The sequence below is a fragment of the Eubalaena glacialis genome, chromosome 5 (genome assembly GCF_028564815.1).
Source record: "Eubalaena glacialis isolate mEubGla1 chromosome 5, mEubGla1.1.hap2.+ XY, whole genome shotgun sequence".
NCBI classification, from domain to species: Eukaryota; Metazoa; Chordata; class Mammalia; order Artiodactyla; family Balaenidae; genus Eubalaena; species Eubalaena glacialis.
The window spans coordinates 50,173,279-50,191,525 of NC_083720.1; the positions used below are offsets into that span (position 1 = coordinate 50,173,279).

The following is an 18,247-nucleotide window of genomic DNA, read 5'->3' on the forward strand; positions in this document are numbered from 1 at the left end:
GTCAAGGAAAATTTTTTATCCTACACATGTAAAGTGCCTAGCAAAGTGCCTACCCCCTGCTGAGGACTTAATACATAATAGCTATTATCATCATCATGATGCTTTTTCCAGTATACCATTCCGTCCTCCCAAATGGGCCTCAGATTAGCATAGTGACAATCAGAGGCTGAAGCCAGCCTAGATGAATGCAATGCTCTGATGGATGAAAAGCAGAGGAGAGGTTTTCTTTCAAAGGCGGAGAAAAGTGTCTTTCAGTAGACGGAGGAATTCTGTGCATAAATGCCTGAACGCAAAGAGACTTAACTGAAAGATAAAAGAATAATTGCAGTAGAATAGCAGAGGCAAAAGCAGTTAAGACAAAAGGGACAAGTGTTAAACAGGACTACAGTAAATGAAGAGGGAGTCAGGAGTCTTTGTAGCTGAAGACATTATGATTATCAGAAAACAAACAACACAAGTACAGGGTTGGAGCCCAGAAGGTCAAATCCCAGAACCAGGATTAAATTTCCTCTCACTATTTATTCCTAGAAGAATTTATCACTTCCCTGAATTATTAAGTCAGTAATTAACTTATAATCATGTTCTGTTATACATTATATTTGTACAGTCCACAAGTACAACACTCAGGGCACGCTCATAAAAGTAACTTCTTTATTTTCCCCACTGTACCTTTACATTTACCTAGTGGGGGTAGTTCTTCCCTTCTCTTTAGAAGAAAACACAGGTGGGCTCTGTTTGTCTGGTGGCCTTAAGTCTTATTATGTACTGGATATATTCTTTTTTAAATTGAAGTATAGTTAATTTACAGTGTTGTGCTAGTTTCTGGTGTACAGTGAAGTGATTCAGTTCTACATATATATACATACATTCTTTTTCATATTCTTTTCTATTATAGTTTATTACAAGATATTGAATATAGTTCCCTGTGCTCTACGGCAGGACCTTGTAGCTTATCTGTTGTACTGGATATCTTCTGTGTGTCCATTGGGATCCACTCTCCACCTTTCCCTGCTCTTGGCCCTGGGAGAAGACCTATATGGATGGCATTGTCCTTTGGCTTCAGTTTGGACTTGATCAACAGGAAGCATTAGCAGGAGATGGTAGATTCCGGGTAGGAGGAGGGAGAAGACAAAGTATTTATTCTTCCTGTTCCCCCATCTACTGGATTGCAGTGGGTTGGCTCTACTAAAGAACTCCTCTCCTGCCAGGCAGCCCTCAGCAAGCCACTACTCTCTACAGGCTTTGGAAGCCCATTCTGCCCCAGCACCTTCTGTGGTGCTGACGACTTCCTGCTGCTGCAAGCCTGGAGGTTCTGTGCCATCCTTGTTGCTTTCCCCAGACCCTGCTCACCCCATAGTAAAATGTCCCTGTATAAAACTCTCCTCAATTACCCAGTATGAGTGCCATCTGTTTCCTGCTAGGACCCTGGCTGATACATATGGCCACTTCAGTTGCAACACATAGTCTCATTTTGGTATTTAGAATAATTAATCTATGAAGTAGTTAAAACTCCAAATCGGATGAAGGTTAAGTCCCTTTCTTAGCTCTATTGGAGGAGAGGTTGTGTTCATCTTCTTTTTTTCCCTGCTTCTCTGATTTCCGATTGTTTATCAAAGCTTCTGACCCAGTTAAACCTGGTTGACCTGGTTGAAGGCAAGGTAATGAAAAGGAAAGTTCTTAAGCTGGCTTCACAACATCCGATTTTGATAGATATTTAGATGATTCTTTTTCTCATGGACACATCTGTGGCTTCCAGAGACCTCCCCATGCCGGGCAGTATCTGAGTACCACAGATGCATATCTCCCCCAGCCCATCACTTTCTCTATTCAGCCTCAGCTCCCATCTGTTGAGGAAAAGTCTGTTCTATAGAAGCATTTAGCTGCATTAAAGATGTTTGTTTTCAGGTTTTTGCCTTTTCTTAAGATAATTTTAATAACACATTTTTCCTCAAAAACCATTCTGCTTTATTTTCTGTTTACTCCAAGATTTAGTTAGAATTTTAAATAAAATCCAAGTGGATAGATTGGCTTATTCTTTGGTTGTTAAAAATCTTCCTCCCTTCCTCCCTCTCTCCTTCCTTCCCTCCCTCCCTCCCTTCCTTCTTTTCTTCTTTTTTGTTTAATTGTCAGAGAATGTAGCCTGCATGAGTTCTAATATTTGTGAATACTTCAAGGGTGTTTGAAAATAATTTTCTATTGCTGATTACCAGTCTTTGTTTCTCTCATTCATGTGTGTGTTTCATATGTGTATATACACACACATACATATATATCTATATGTGTAAAGTCATACATAGACTTCTATCCATAAGAGAATAAGCTTATAAACTATATTAACCAAATTCTTTCTTTCTTTTTCAATTTCTGAGAGTTTCTCACTGTCTTAATTAAGTTTTCAATATATCCCAGCATTTGTAGCAGATTTTTTCTTGTATATTTCAAGACTCTATTGTTAGATGCACAAAAGTTCATGATTACTCTATAGTTTTGGTGGGCTATAAGCTTTATTAATATGAGCTTATTATTCTTTGTCTTATTTGATGCTTTTTCTTTGTATTCATTTTAATATCATATTAATGTTACTAAATCTACTTTATTTTTATCAGTACTTACATGTAAATATTTTTTTCCTCTTAATCTTTACCTTTGTTGAAACAGGACTGTTTAATGGATTTATAATTTTTATGATTACCAATATGGTTCAACTTTTTTCTGCCCTTTTATTATTTTATATCTTGTAATGTGATAGTTTCCTTTTGCTTTGCCCTCCCTCTCTTCTGTCCTTTTCCCCTTCTCATTGTATGTTTCTTTACTCTTTTTCCCATCTCCTGCAGTGTTTTCCAGGGGAGGTGCCGCTGGCAGTTGTTCTGGCCACTCCTTGGTGTGTGTGGCTGCTCTGTACTTAGCAGGACCTCTTATTGGCCCTGTCACTAAATATCAGCAGCATGTCAGTCGCTGGCACAGTAAAAAGCACACGTGCATGTTTCCACATGCCTCCTTCCGTGGCATGCCCTCCTTCCTGCAAGCAGGTGCTGACTAGTTTGGGACCTAGTTCTACCATTTTCCTTCTCTTTATTATCTTTATTTTTCTAACTTAACTTTTAGTTTTATCTTAGTAACATACATGCATAGTTTAAAAACTCAGATAGTACTGTGAGAGTTATAATACCCAACAACAAAAAAGGTCTTTTATGTCACTCCTCTCCGCTTCTTATTTATTTTCCCCAAAGCCAATGCTTTTGAGTCTTTTCACTTTTTCTAGGATTTACTTTATGTTTCTAAAGAGCATGCCTATACAGCTATTATTTGATGTTCTAGTTGAAAATATAACATACTGACTTCCTATTATGTCAGATTAGATTTTTTTTTTTAGGCCTGCTTACAGTATCTGCTCACAAAGCAAACTTTCTCTTCTCCATTTTCTAATGTGAGTATTTGGGAATTAAACAAATTTTGTTTAAATTATCATTTAGTTTTTGCATCACAGTTTTATGTAAACATTGTGTGCAAATGAGCCTAAGATCCTATGACTTTCTTTTCTTGTACGGTTTTTATTTTTGCCTGAGAGTTAATACTTCGTTGTTGTTGGCTTCCTATTCTGTGATTCTTTCACTAATTCATCCCTACACTGTCTGCCAGAAACGTAAATTACTTCTTGACATGTTCAAACACATCACATACTTCATCCGTTTCTTTTGTTTTTATTTTCTTGGAGACATCCTTCTGGAACCCTCCATCCTCCTGTGCTGTGATAGTGAAATGCGTTTCCACTTGGTATGGTGGTTTTTCTTATCACTTTTGGGGCCCTCATCCCTTCTGAATTAGCTTCAGGCACAGGGCACTGTTTCTAGATCAGAGAATCTTTGCTCTCCACGACCTCAAAGTTTCACATAAAATAGTTATGTCTAATATTCTTAATGAATGTTAATTGTAAAAATATATAAATGTTTTCATTTGAAAGTACATCAGGTCACAATTTTTGAATGGCAATTACTTGAATTTTTAACTATATTTCCTCTTTTTAAAAAAAATTAATTAATTTATTTATTTTCAGCTGCGTTGGGTCTTTGCTGCTGCGCGTGGGCTTTTTCTAGTTGTGGCGAGTGGGGGCTACTCTTCGTTGCGGTGCGCAGGCTTCTCATTGTGGTGGCTTCTCTTGTTGCGGAGCACGGGCTCTATGAGCGTGGGCTTCAGTAGTTGTGGCACGTGGGCTCAGTATTTGTGGCTCGCAGGCTCTGGAGCGCAGGACCAGTAGTTGTGGTGCACGTGATTAGTTGCTCTGTGGCATGTGGGATCTTCCTGGACCAGGGCTAGAACCCATGTCCCCTGCACTGACAGGTAGATTCTTAACCACTGTGCCACCAGGGAAGTCCTATATTTCCTCTTTCAAGTAAAGAATTTGCAATCACTTACAAACATGGAGACAGCTTTTCCACATTTCTGTGAAGCAGTGACATAGCAAACATCAATATTCCTATTTTATGTTAAGCATGCCACACAAAAAGCATTTTCCTAAGCACACACTGTTCCCATATGCCATTCTTGCTACTGGAGAAACAAAAATAAGTGAGTGACACCTGGACCCTGCCTTGACAGAGCTCAAAGTGCAAAGGAGGCAAAAGATATTTTTAATGTTGACTCGACACTATGTGTTATTTGTCCAGTGTGTACCCTGAGGAGGGTGTGATCGTGAAGAGTTAGAGAATGCTCTTGAGAAGACGTCGTAAAGTAAGGTCATTTTGGGGTTTTGAAGGAAAAGTATATATACACACACACACGTCACACACTTATTTAGTTTTTGCTTGACGTGATTTCCTTTGTGCATAGATCTATGTCCTCACGAAGGGCATTGTCATGGCAAAAGTGAAAGTGACATGACACCATTTGTAATGACGGCTTCTAAACCAGGTAGCCGAGGACCCTGCAGACCCAATCATGCAGGTCCAGACACTGAATCTTCATCACAGGCAAGTTTGCAAACATGAGTTAACTGCTTCCTACATGTGTACTCTGGCATCAAGAGCTGGCCACAGAAAGAAGGAAAAAGAGCAAATGGTCACTTTTTGTGTAAATTTTTAGTTAGTATTTATTGCAATGAGTCTAGAAGACTAGAAAACTAACACTTGCTGGACACATACTGTCTGCCACCCGCCCTGCTAGACACTTTGGCTTTGGCTCAGTTGATCTTTATGAGAACCCTACAAAGTGGATATTATCTTCTCACTTCATATACAGAGAAGTCAAGTAGAGATGGAGCTGAAACTCCTCTATGCCAGCTTTAGAGCCTGTGCTCTTTCCGTAATCCTTTGCCGCCTTGGAAGTTTTTGATATTTTGATTTGTAGGTAATGTCAATATTTTACATTTTTTGTGGGACTCCTTTCTATGTCCTCATATGGTAAGAATTTCAGAGACAATTTTATTTTCTTCCAAATTGCTAAAAAAACAAAATACAGGAATTTGTCATTTTTGCCAAAAATATTGCAACAACCTGCTAACTGGTCTTTGGGCTTCTAGTGCCTTCTTTCTGCAATTCACCCCTGCCATTGCCACCGAATTACGCGTTTGCTTTTCCCTTATCAGAGCCACTGTTATAACTCCTACTCATCTTTCAACATCTGCCTTAAAATGTTTTCTCGTGGGCAAGTCTACCTGCCTCCCAATGACAGAAGTAACTCTTGAGTGCTTGCTTCTTGGTTCTCCCGTAGTGCTTTTACATTATTTTATTATAGCTTTTATCTTAATGTAGTTTAAGACTTTATTTGTCTGATATCAACTAGACTGTGAGATCCTCAAAGGAAGGTAGATATTGCAGTTATTATTTGGGAAATGTATAGAGGTGGAACGAAACATTAATTCACAAAGAAAGATTTTATTTTGTCTAAGACTCACCTAAGTTGTAAGTAATGAAGGAGTTTAAACTGTTGATGTCGATAAGGGTAGGACTTGGGTATCATGTTTTGATAGTCACAGTTATTAGCTATGTGATATTGGAAAGTTACTCAATCTTTATACTTTTGTTCTTATTAGTAATAGTAGCACATCTTCTAAGGGTTGTCGTGAGGGGAAGAATGAGATGGCCGATGTAAGTTTTTGATACAGGAGTGATAGAAAGCTAAGGCTCAGTAAATGGCCCTTATTATGAGCAATGAAATGTATTATAAGATTTGTTTGTTCAAAAAACAATAGCAGGCTTTGTGCAGTGGCAGTATCGTAGCCAATGATGTTTATCCGAGGTGTGATTATTGCTAATTGAAAACTTTTCCCAAAAAACAATAGCAAAAAACATTTATAATTTATGTGTATAGAATCAAAAATAAAACTGATCTCCACATACTCACCATATTTCTAGGACCCCCTCTTCAGTACTTTCTCCTTACCCCTTTTCCCAGAGGTACCCACTAAGATGGGTTTTGCATTTATTCATTCCTTGCTTTTCTTTATGATTTTAGCATGTGAGACTATATAGCTAAACAATTTCTTGTTTAGCTTTACATGTTTTGGACATTGTATAAATGGAAATACATTGTATTTTTTGCTTCTTCCCTCTCAATATTATATTTGGGAAATTTATTCATGTTGATACAGATGTGGTTCATTCATTCTTACCCCTGTATAGTCTTTCATTGTATGACTATTCCATAGTTTATTCATTCATTCATTGATTTGTTGTCCTGACAAAGGAAATTTGGGCTGTTTCCAGTGATGGTTTTTGTTGCTGCTTTGCAATCATGGTTATATATGTCTCCTGGTCTACATTTGTAGAAACAGGATATATGGTGGTATGTGAATTATGGGGTTTTGATATATGTGCTTCTTCAACTCTACCAGATATTTTTGTATTGTTCTCCTACCAGCAGTGTATAAACATTCTTGCTTTGCAACAATCTCTCTAATGCTTGATATTGCCCAGCTTTTAAATTTGTGCCAACTGTGTGGTTGTAGAATAGTATCTCATTGTGGTTTTCATTTGCATTTCCCTGTTTTTTAATGATCTCCTATGTGTTTTTAAATGTTTACTAGCCATGTGTTTCTCATTCTGTGAAGGAACTATTCACATCTTTTGTCCATTTTTTTATAATCTTGTTGGTCTTTTTAATTGAACTATCCAAATACAAATGTGGATCTATCTTTGCAGTTCAATCAGTATTTGCTTCATTTATTCTGAATCTCTGTTATTAGGTGAATAAACATTTAGGATTGTAAATCCCCTGAATATATTGACCCCTTTTAATATTATTAAATGGTTTTCCTTATACCTGGTAATATTCTTGCTCTGAAATCTACCCTGGTATTAATATAGCTACTCCAGTTTTCTTTGATTAGTGTTAGCATGGTACATCTTTTTCATCCTGTCACTTTTAACCTTCTTTTGTCTTTATATTTAAAGTGGGTTTCTTATAGGCAGTATATAGCTGGGTCTGGTGTTTTAACTGATCTGATAATCTCTGCCTTTCAATTGGGTTGTTTAGATTCATTCATCTTCAATGATATTATTTATATGGTTAGGTTTAAATCTACCATCTTGCTATTTGTTTTCTATTTGTTTCGTCTGTCTTTATTCTCTGTCCCCTCTTTTTATCTCTTTTTCAGATTATTTTTTATAATTCCATTATATTTTCTTTTGGCTTATTAGCTATAAGTCTTGCCTTTTTTCTAATACATGCATTAACTAGATATCACAATGTTTTACTATTTTTTGTGATTTAGTTTTTAGTATTTTCTGTTGACCACTATTATGCCTTCTTTATTTTTTAATTAATTAATTTTTTATTATTTTAGCCCTAGCATTTTTTCGCATTTATTTATTTATTTATTTATTTATTTATTTATTTTAACATCTTTATTGGAGTATAATTGCTTTACAATGTTGTGTTAGCTTCTGCTATATAACAAAGTGAATCAGCTATACGTATACATATATCCCCTCATCCGCTCCTTCTTGAGCCTCCCTCTCACCCTCCGTATCCTACCCCTCTAGGTGGTCACAAAGCATCGAGCTGATCTCCCTTTGCTGTGCAGCTGCTTCCCACTAGCTATCTATTTCACATTTGGTAGTGTATATATGTCAATGCTACTCTCTCACTTCGTCCCAGCTTACCCTTCCCCCTCCCTGTGTCCTCAAGTCCATTCTCTACGTCTGTCTGCATCTTTATTCCTGTCCTGCCCCTAGGTTCATCAGAACCATTTCTTTTTTTTTTTAGATTTCATGTACATGTGTTAGCATGCCCTAGCATTTAAGAAAAATTTTTTTTTGGCTTCGCCACACGGCATGCGGGATCTTAGTTCCTGGACCAGGGATTGAATCCATACCCCTTGCAGTGGAAGTGTGGAGTCTTAACCACTGGACCACCAGGGAAGTCCCTATTATGCCGTCTTTGATGTTAAGCTATTCTGATGTTCCTTTTCAGATTTTTGAAAGAAAAAGCTAATGTTCTTTAGTTATTGAATTCTAACATTATTGGTCAGAGTTTTCCGTCTGTAGTTCTCCAGCTTTTTGAAATTTATGGTGACTTTATTTATGGACCAATTTGTGCTCAGCTTTCATGATGTTTTTGTTTGCATGAAAACAATGTATATTTTTCAGTTGTAGCATTCATTATTGTGCAATGTCATATAGATCAATTAGATCAAGTTTGTTAATAAATGCTATCCTTATTCTCTCTTGTTTCAGCTGCTGAGAGAGGTTTTAGTATCAAGGTTATTATAACCATGTGAAATGAGTTGAGACATTCTTTCTTTCTTATTTTTTGGAATAATTCATGAAAGAGTAAAGTTTATTTGTTTTGTTCTTTAAATGTTTGCTAGAACTTGGGTTGATTAAAACCCAAGGTGGAGTTTTGGGTTATGGAGGTGTATTTGTCAACTTTACATTTCGGTTGTGTCAATTTTTGCTTCACATGTTTTGAAACCAGATTCTTAGATGCATACATATTTAAAACAGCATTGTTATTATGTGGTGACCCACCTTATCTCTAGTGCTTTTTTTTCCCTCCTTGAAGTCCTTTGCTTTTTTGGGGGGTGGATATCTTTCTCTATATTTTGACTTTCAATGTTTTTATATTCTTATTTATTAGGTGTGTTGGTTAACAATATATCACTGAATATAAAAAATATATATAGTGACAATCTCTGTCTTCTATCTGGGGAGTATAGCCCATTGACATATTGTTATAAGTGATTATATATCTTGTCATACCATCTTATGCTTTTATTTTTCTTATTTCTTTGTTTACTTTTTATTATTTTCCTGCCCTCTTTTAAATGTATTTAGTTTTCCTCATTTAGTGTAATGGTTAAGAGCATGGGCTCTGGAATTCAACTGTCTGAGTTAGAATCTCAGCTTTAGTACAAGCTGATCTAGGCAAATTAATTTAACCTCTTCATTCAGTTTCCTTACCCCAAAATGGGGATAATAATTGCAGTTACTCATAATATTGTTGCGAAGCATCAATATATATAAAATGCTTAGAACAGAGCCTGGCACAGACTTGCTATATATGTGTTGGACTTGTCTTTAAAAAAAAATTACATTTTTTTCTTTAAGTGCTTACCCTAGAAATTTTAACCTGAATATAAAATATAACAAAGTAAAATGTTAATCAATATCTTTAGTCCCCTTCTAGACAGTTTATGAATCTGAGAACACTTTAACTCTGATTTCTTACCTTGGTGCTTATATATATATATATATTTTTTTTTTTTTTTGGCCCAGCATTTTAGTTCTATCTATTCTTTTTAATTCTCACAAAACGGACATTTTATTATTGTTTTATGCTTTAATAGTTTGTTTAGATTATCCACATATTTAATAATGTCTATTTTCTATGCCATCTTTTCTAATGTTTAATATAATTTCTTAAATTCATCTTCATGCTAACTAAAGTTAATATAGCAAAATAATTTAAAGAGTCAAAACAAGACTGTTTCAGAAACCATCAATCCCTTGTTCTCTTCCATGTTCCTCTCTCTAGAGGAAATCCCTTTTAATTCTTTTGGTTAATCCTTTTGGCATTGACTTCTATATCTTAAATATCATGCTTATATTACTAGTTTTTGAGTTTTTTCCTGTTGTAGGCATAACCTATTGACTTCTCCCTGTGAAAGATGAAGATTTACCCATTTGTCCACTTTTTCTCCCTCTTCCTTCCCACTTTCACCACCCCCATGCACAATTAGAATGGGAATAATTGCTAAGTTGTTACAAAGTTTCAGTTTTGCACAATGAAAAGAGTTCTGGAGATAGATGGTGATGATCGCCCAACAATGTGAATGTACTTAATGCCACATAACTGTACCCTTAAACATGGTTGAGGTGGTAAGCTTTATGTGATGTGTATTTTACCCCAATTAGAAATATTCTTGTCAGCTAGAGGGTATACTGAAATGTGTGTAGATTAAATGAAGAAGCGTGGGTGGGCTAAAGATGAAACAAGGTTGGCAAAAGTTGGAAACTGCTGAAGCTGAACCACGAGTACATGGGGCTTCACTGTACTATTGTGCATGTTGACAATTCTCTAGTAAATTTTTTAAAATTTGAAAAAATCAAACTAAATATTCTAGTAGTATAATATTCTTGAAGAAATAGGCTATGGGAAATAGGCTGGTTTCCCATGGACTGGTTACTCTTTGGGTTTGCTGCAGAGTTACATCATTCCACAGATTTCTTCTGCCAGATTCCTCATTTCCTGGATCCTGGATCTTTCTCTTTCTTGGTTTACATCATTGTTTTGGAGAAATTTATCCTCCAGTAATATCCAATGAAAGGAAAAATTTTTTCCAGTATCCTGTCAGAGCTCGTATGTCTGCTAAAATCTTTTTCCATTCTCACACTTAATTAATGGTTTGAGAGCTGAGTTGTGGTTACAAATATTGAGGAGTAATTTCTCTCCCACAGGCTAGCTGCTTTGTTGTCTCTTTCTCAGGCAGAGCTTGTTGTTTATTCTGGCACTGTATGTGAAGTCCTTGCATCATCAGACTTATGTGAGCATCTTACCACAGGCTTCCCGTTTTGGTGAGCTTTAGACTTTTGTCTCTTTTCTCCCTTGTCCCACAGGCCATTAAAATGCAAGCTCACATCATCTGGGCTTCTCAGATGCTCGCAGGACAAAAGCCTGTATCGCTACTCACTTATGCTTCTGAATTACCTCTCACTTTGAGCCTGTATCGCTACTCACTTATGCTTCTGAATTACCTCTCACTTTGATTTTGGGTTCCCTAACATCCTGCCAGATCTATGGCACATTTAACAATACATTTCCCATATTCCATCCGGCAATTGTAGTTGTTTGAAGGATTGCTCAGAATATGTAGTCTGCCTGGAAACGGTAGTCTTGTTCCTCCTAAAGAACAATAAACTTTTAATATGTGGACATAATTACATCTTGAGAAGATCCCTAATGAGCAAATGAGTTATTAATATCATTCATTCAGGAAAATTTACATTCAAGTACTAATGAGTACTGGCCACTATATAAGTTTTTTATTTTTTTAAAGGCCACTGTATATTTTTAAATCAAAATTTCACTTATAATGGTTAATTTGCAATTCATATTCTAGTTCTTATAGAAACAATGTTGTTTACATGTGCTTCATCTAGTATACATCTAGAATGAGCTACTCTACATAAGTACATTTTCCTGCTAAATGACATTTACCTCTTGCAATTGTCAAAACTTGTTTTAAGCACTTCAGATGGACTGTTTTCCAAAATGTGTAAGTCATGTTATGCATTTCTTAGGCTTCATAAATTGAGTAGCACGGGCATCAGTTGACTCTTCCTTCATTAGTCAGTCATTATTACTAAGAGCAGTGTGGTCCAATGGAAGGACTTGGACTTCAACGTCAGACAGATCTGGAGACACATCTTGGTTCTACTACTTACTAAGAGTGTGATCTTAGGCAAGTCACAATCAGAGATGTGGCGAAGCCAGCTTGTACTGGCTCACCAGTGCCTACTGTTAAGTTTTCAGCAATTTTATGAGCTGATTCTTAAACACAGCATTAAAAATTCAATTACATAAACTTATAAGTAAATAATTTATATTAAAAAGGGGTAATAAATACTCAAAATCCTTACTTCCTCAATATTTTACTACATTTATTATTAGCTATGCCCTTGAAGCTGTTTAGATTTCTTGTATCTGTGTAGAAGAAATACTATATAATGATGTGCCACTGCTCATCTTTTTGCAACTCTGCCTTCAGTGCTGTCACATTGGTTGCTTGAAATTGGTCATGTGTAAGTATTTATACCAGTGGAAAAAGTAAATTTTTGTGTGTCATGTCTGTAACTGTTACATTGTGAGTAGGACAAAAAATTCAAGGAAATATTCTTCCGCTGTTTGAAAACTATTATCCAATTCAGCAAAGAAGTTGCTCATGTCACTGATGAACAAGTGAAATTCTGGTACATCTTTGTTATTTTCCTTTCATTGTGCTTGTTAATTTAAGCAAAGATATCAGTCAACAGTCATGTGAGGACTACTCACATTTGTCAGATTGTATGTTGCAGTTTGTCTCCCGATATAAGAGTTTGGCAAAAATCTAAACAAGCATTGTATGAGAATCAATTGGCTATAAGGAATTTACAGTAAAGAGCATTGCATATTATTACTTGGAGATGGTGTATTACACATCCTTTATATCAATAAAATTTATAATAAACATATATACATATAGGTATATACATTTTTAACATATAGCCACTTGTTAATATTTACCAATACACTATGCCTAAACTCTCTGAGGTTAAGCTTCTTCATTTATTGTAAATCTATTAACCAAAACTATAAGCACCATGCTTGACCGAAATTGCATTTTAATATTCATACCTATTTCATTCTGAGATTGAATACCAGTATTCTTTTTCTTCCTCCCTCTAAACCCTATATACAGACATAACTTGAGAGCCATTGGGATGTATAAAACTTTTTGCCTCTATTTGACATGGCTCCGGAGTACAATTTTTAATATTCATGATTTCTTTGTATAGATCTTTAGTACCCTACCTTGATATCAACTGTCATTTTTGCTTTTGTCAGAGCTCCTTCTTTTAGCAGCCTCTCCTGTCTCCTCATGGTTCTCTCCCATAAATTATAGCCCAGGTTGTCTTTTTGTTGGTCTGGAGACTACATCTAATCCTATTAGAATTGTGCAAAAAATATGAGTAAGTAAATGCTAAATGAGGATCGAAAAAACTTTTCTCTAATTGCTTTAGTCTATTTACTCTAGCTGTGACTTCCTTTCTTACATGAAAGTCATTACGAACTATTTTAGGTATGTAAAAAGGATTGTGGATAATGTAATCAACAGCCTCTCATATACCTGTTAGCCAGCTTAAGGAGTGAAACATAAGAGATGCAAAGGGCCCTCAGGCTCCTCCTTGTTTCCATTTCCCTCCATTTTCTACCCAAAGACAACCACCAGCCTGAATTGATCATCCCCAGGCATGCTGTTGTATGTTTACCTCATATGTCTGTGTTCAGAAAATCCATGTTTTGTTTTACAAATTTTGCATAAAACATGATAAAAGTACTGTATATATTCTTTTTAAAATGAATAACCTTTATATTTTAGAGCAATTTTAGATTTATAGAAAAATTGAGCAGGAAGTACAGAGTTCTCATATATCCCATTCCCCCAATTTCCCCTACTATTAACATCTAGCATTAGTGTGGGACATTGGTTACAAATGATGGGCGAATATTGATACATTATTATTAAATAAAGTTCACAGTTCATGGGTTTTGACAAATGTATAATGTCATGTATCCACTATTACAGTATCATACAGAATACAGTTCACCCATGAACAAGTCAGGGTTAGGGGAGCAGACCCACAGCACAGTGGAAAATCCATATACAGTTTTAGTAGTTTCACTGCCATAAAAATCTCCTGTGCTCCATGTATTCATTCCTGTATACATTCTTTTGAATCTTGATTTTTTTTTTTTTGTTTGTTTAATATTATAGTTTCGAGGATGTCTTAGTCCATTTGGACTGATCTAACAAAATACCATAAACTAAGGGGTTTATAAGCAACAAACATTTATTCTTCACAGTTCTGGATGCTGGATGTTGGGGATTAGGGTGCCAGCATGGCCAGGTGAGGGCCCTCTTCCACATTACAGACTTCTTGTATCCTCACGGGGCAGAAGGAACTAGGGAGCATGGTGGGGTCTCCTTTTAGGAGCACTAATCTCATTCAGGAGGGCTCCACTCTCATGACTTAAGCACCTCCCAAAGGCCGCACTTCCTAATACCATCACATTGGGTGTTAGGATTTCAACCTCTGGATCTGAGGGGACACAAAACATTCAGACCAGAGAAGAGGGTTATCTATGCTCTGATTCATTCACTTTAACAGCTGATTAGTGTTTCCTCTCTATGGATATACCCAAAATTAATGATCTGTTCTACTGTTGATAGGAAATAGGTTGTTTCCAGGATTTTGTTATTACAGAAAACTCTGCCTCAATAATCTTATATAATCTCTTTGTGAAAATACATGAGCGTTCCTCTAACGTATGCCCTTAGAAGTAGAATTAGGGAGTCATGAGATTTTTAACATTACTCCTTTATACCATAAAATGGATTCTAACTACCATTTTAAACGAAATTTCTATGTGAACAGGGATTTCAAATGAAATGTAATTTTTTACCTTCTGTCCCTTTAATGTGTGACACTCTCTCTTACCTCTGGGCTTATTCTGACCCTGGCTCCTCTTTTTTTAAAATATTCCCCCCACTCCCACCTCTGAGAAATTCACCTTGATGAGTCAACATTTCCTTTAGATTTCTGTCTAGAAGCCATTTGTCTAAGAGACTTCGGACTCCTGCCCACATCTGGATAAACACCCCTCCCTGGCTTTCATGCAACGGTCCTTGCGTTGGCTGTTTTATAATCGCGTGTAAGTTCTCCAAGGACCCGAAGCACAGCAGAGTTCACCGTGGTAGCCACTGTGCTTAGCATAGAACCTGACACATTGCATTTGCTGAATTAAGGGAGGTATGAAGGAATGAATGTAGGATACCAATATCATCCCAACAATGGCAAAAACTAACCTCCTCTCCACAATAGTTGACTGGACCATCTCAGGCTCCGTGGTCAGATGACAGGAGGCTAGGGTTCAGGTGTCAAGGGTCAAAGATAAGATCCCGAGACTGCTTTGTGCACAACGAGGACAAGGCATGTCAGTCATGGCCAGGAGAAATGTTCACAAGGAAGAGATGTTTTAAATTCAGACACTCATAAGCTGAGCCCTGCCTCTGTCTACCAGCTGGGAGATCTTCAGATAATGAACCGTGAAAGCCTGCTATGCCACGGCATTATGCAACAATTTTTCATTTGCCACCAGTCAGCTTCAGGGATCAAGGACAGCTGAACACATAACCCACTCATGCATGTTATTTTAAAGGCATATTTTAAAGTTATCAATATGATACATTGAGTTAATGAGGGATGTTCTTTGGGTGACAAATATTTACATTCCACATATGCCTCTTGATGTCAAGAGTGTAACTGTTTCATTTTCTTCTTTTTCTCAGGAGGCTGGGATACAGATGGAAAAGGCCCTTGTGTCTGGGACACATTCACCCATCAGGGAAGAGACAGAGTTTTCAAGAACCAGACTGGCGATGTAGCTTGTGGCAGCTACACTCTGTGGGAGGAAGATTTGAAATGTATCAAACAGCTTGGATTGACTCATTACCGCTTCTCTCTTTCCTGGTCACGTCTGTTACCTGATGGGACGACAGGTTTCATCAACCAGAAAGGCAAGTGTTTCTTAAAAATAGAAGGTTGCAGCTTTAATTCAAGGTTATTGCTACAGCCTGGCATAATTAATCCAGGATGCTATTCTGCAGTGTAGCTTTGAAATTGCAAGTTTTTAGAGTGATTATAGGATAAATTTTTTGAAATGGGTTTGCATTAGCTTTCTCAGGACTATTCTGGCTTCTCTCAACTGGAGATCTTTGTTGGGAGGGGTGGAAATAGATGGGCAGGAAGGGGGTTGGAATGTGTTTTATTTATGCAAGATGTTATTTGACTGTTGACCTGAAGGTGAATTTCCAAAAGTTGTGTATAAACTATTTTCAGCTGTGTTATGCTGTGATGAGTCATGAAAAGCCCTGTGGAACTTGAGAAGATTCTGAGCATTTCAATTGAAGCTGAATTAGTGGAGCTAATTAACTAGCACAGAGGTTAACACCAGAGCCCCTGGTATCTGTTTACTTGGGATTAAGTGCCAGCAACGTCACACTATCTATATAAGCATCTCCTGGGCATTGCTTGGTGCCTCAGTTTCCCCATGAGTAGAAAGGGACACTGTAATAGCTCCTACTTCAGAGTGTTGTTGGAAGATTAAATGAAATAATCTTTTAAAGTGCTTTACACAGTAGTAGCTGGTATAGCATAAAAGCATTCAGTAGGTGTTAGTTATTATTCACGTTATGCCTTGTAATGAAAAAGACTACTGCCCTATTTGAAAGCCTATTATTTATAAGGCATTTTACATACATTTTCTCTAAACCCCACAAATCAATGAGGAAGATATAAGTATCACATTTTACAGAGGTGCATGTTCAAATCCAGATATTTTGTAAATTTGTATTTTTTGGTGGATCCGGAATTTAAGCCCAAGGTCTGGCTAGCTCCTTCCACACAACAGGGTTGGCAGACTATGACCTGAGGCCAAACTTGGCCTGATTCCTATTTTTTTTAAATAAAGTTTTATTGCAATACAACCGTGCCCTTTCATTACGTATAGTTGGTTGCTTTCCCAATGTAATTGGTAGAATTGAATAGTTGGGGCAAAGACTGTACAGCATGCAAAGCCTGAAATGTTTACTGTGTGGTCCTTTATAGGAAAAGCTTTGTAACCCCTGCGTCACAATTTAAAGACTTCTCAATAAAGAACCATTATTGCTCCTTTGTTCTGGAAAAGATTTCACATTACTCCCAGGGTTGGGACTAGGTGAGGCAAGGAGGGACCTAACGTGGACAATTTGAGAGGCATGTACTTTCAGCATCTCACAACTGCAAGGTTGTGCGTGAAGTCACCTGCGTGCCTCACTACACTTCCAGCCCAAAGGGCCGGCATAGATATTGAGGGGTTCTTTTTGAGTAAGTTATCTGATTTCCTATGTAGTAAGAGCAACCTGTGATAACAGTTCCTAGGTGGACTTGTGCACTTTCACTGTAATGTGGGGAAATCTCTGCATTGTGAAATGGAACCACAATTTATAGACTTACCCGTAGCACATGGCCTTAAAGTAGCCTCCCCCAGATAAGGACAATGCAAGATTAGCAGGTTCATGACTTGATTCTAAAGACATTAGCCCCTTTTTTTAACCACTCTTGGTTGAAGGTCTACTTTCTTGGCATCACCTGCCAGTTTTATTTTTTGACTTTGAACAGTAGGTAATTTGTTATTCAGTTTAAAAGTTAACTCATAGTTTTCCACCATTCTAATCCATCATCTGTACCCTCTCTTTTCTCTGGCACCATCATAACCCTCAAGGATTAAAAACTAAGAGTAATCTTTGAATCTTCTCATTTCTTTGCTTCTTACATCTAATTGGTTGCCAAATATGATCCATTCTTCTTATGCCTTTTTAACTTCTCCCCTTCTGGCCTTCTTCTCTGTCCCTGCCCTGGTTTAGATGTTTTTGATATACCCTTGACGGTTATACCTACTTTCACTCTCTTTCTTTGTCCTTTAATCCTTCATACAAAATGCCACCACAGCAATTTTCTGAAAGCTTGGCCCAAGTGATGGTGGCTTGCATCGTCTCCTGCTAAAGCAAAGCAAGATAAAAATTTTTTTCTGTCATTTAAACTCCTTCATATATCATTCCAGTTTTTGACTTAGTCTTAACTCACCTCTGAAGCATTCAAGGCTGAATCACCCATGCACGTGGTTCATGCAATTCCTCCACGCAAGGCCCTAAGCACATAACCCATTACTTACTAAACATGCTATGCGATTTTCCACCTTTGTAGAAATTTTCTTAAGCTCTTCCTCCTGCCTGGATTGGCCTTTTAAAAAAACTCCCAACTATACCCGCTGAATGTTTATTCTACTGTTAAGGGCTAGCACAAATGTTTCCTCTTCTTTAGAGTCTTTCCCTATTCCAAGACAAAAGAAATCTTAAAAAAAAATTCCCATAGCACTTTGAAAAACTCTTAGGGTCTTTCTTACGTTCTTCAGTCTTGGCATTATTAAATCCCCTGCTAGACTGTGAGCA

At 37.0% G+C, this 18,247-nt stretch overlaps 1 protein-coding gene and 1 pseudogene across 1 annotated transcript in view; both read left to right on the top strand.

The window, feature by feature from the left end:
• Nucleotides 1-18,247, top strand: part of LOC133092055 (cytosolic beta-glucosidase-like) — a 138,165-nt gene that overhangs the window by 31,173 nt on the left and 88,745 nt on the right. Inside the window, 1 exon segment of the mRNA XM_061191282.1 lies at nt 15,548-15,775. Within this exon segment, the coding sequence (XP_061047265.1) occupies nt 15,548-15,775 (228 nt within the window).
• LOC133092833 (U4 spliceosomal RNA) lies at nt 6,190-6,306 on the top strand (annotated as a pseudogene).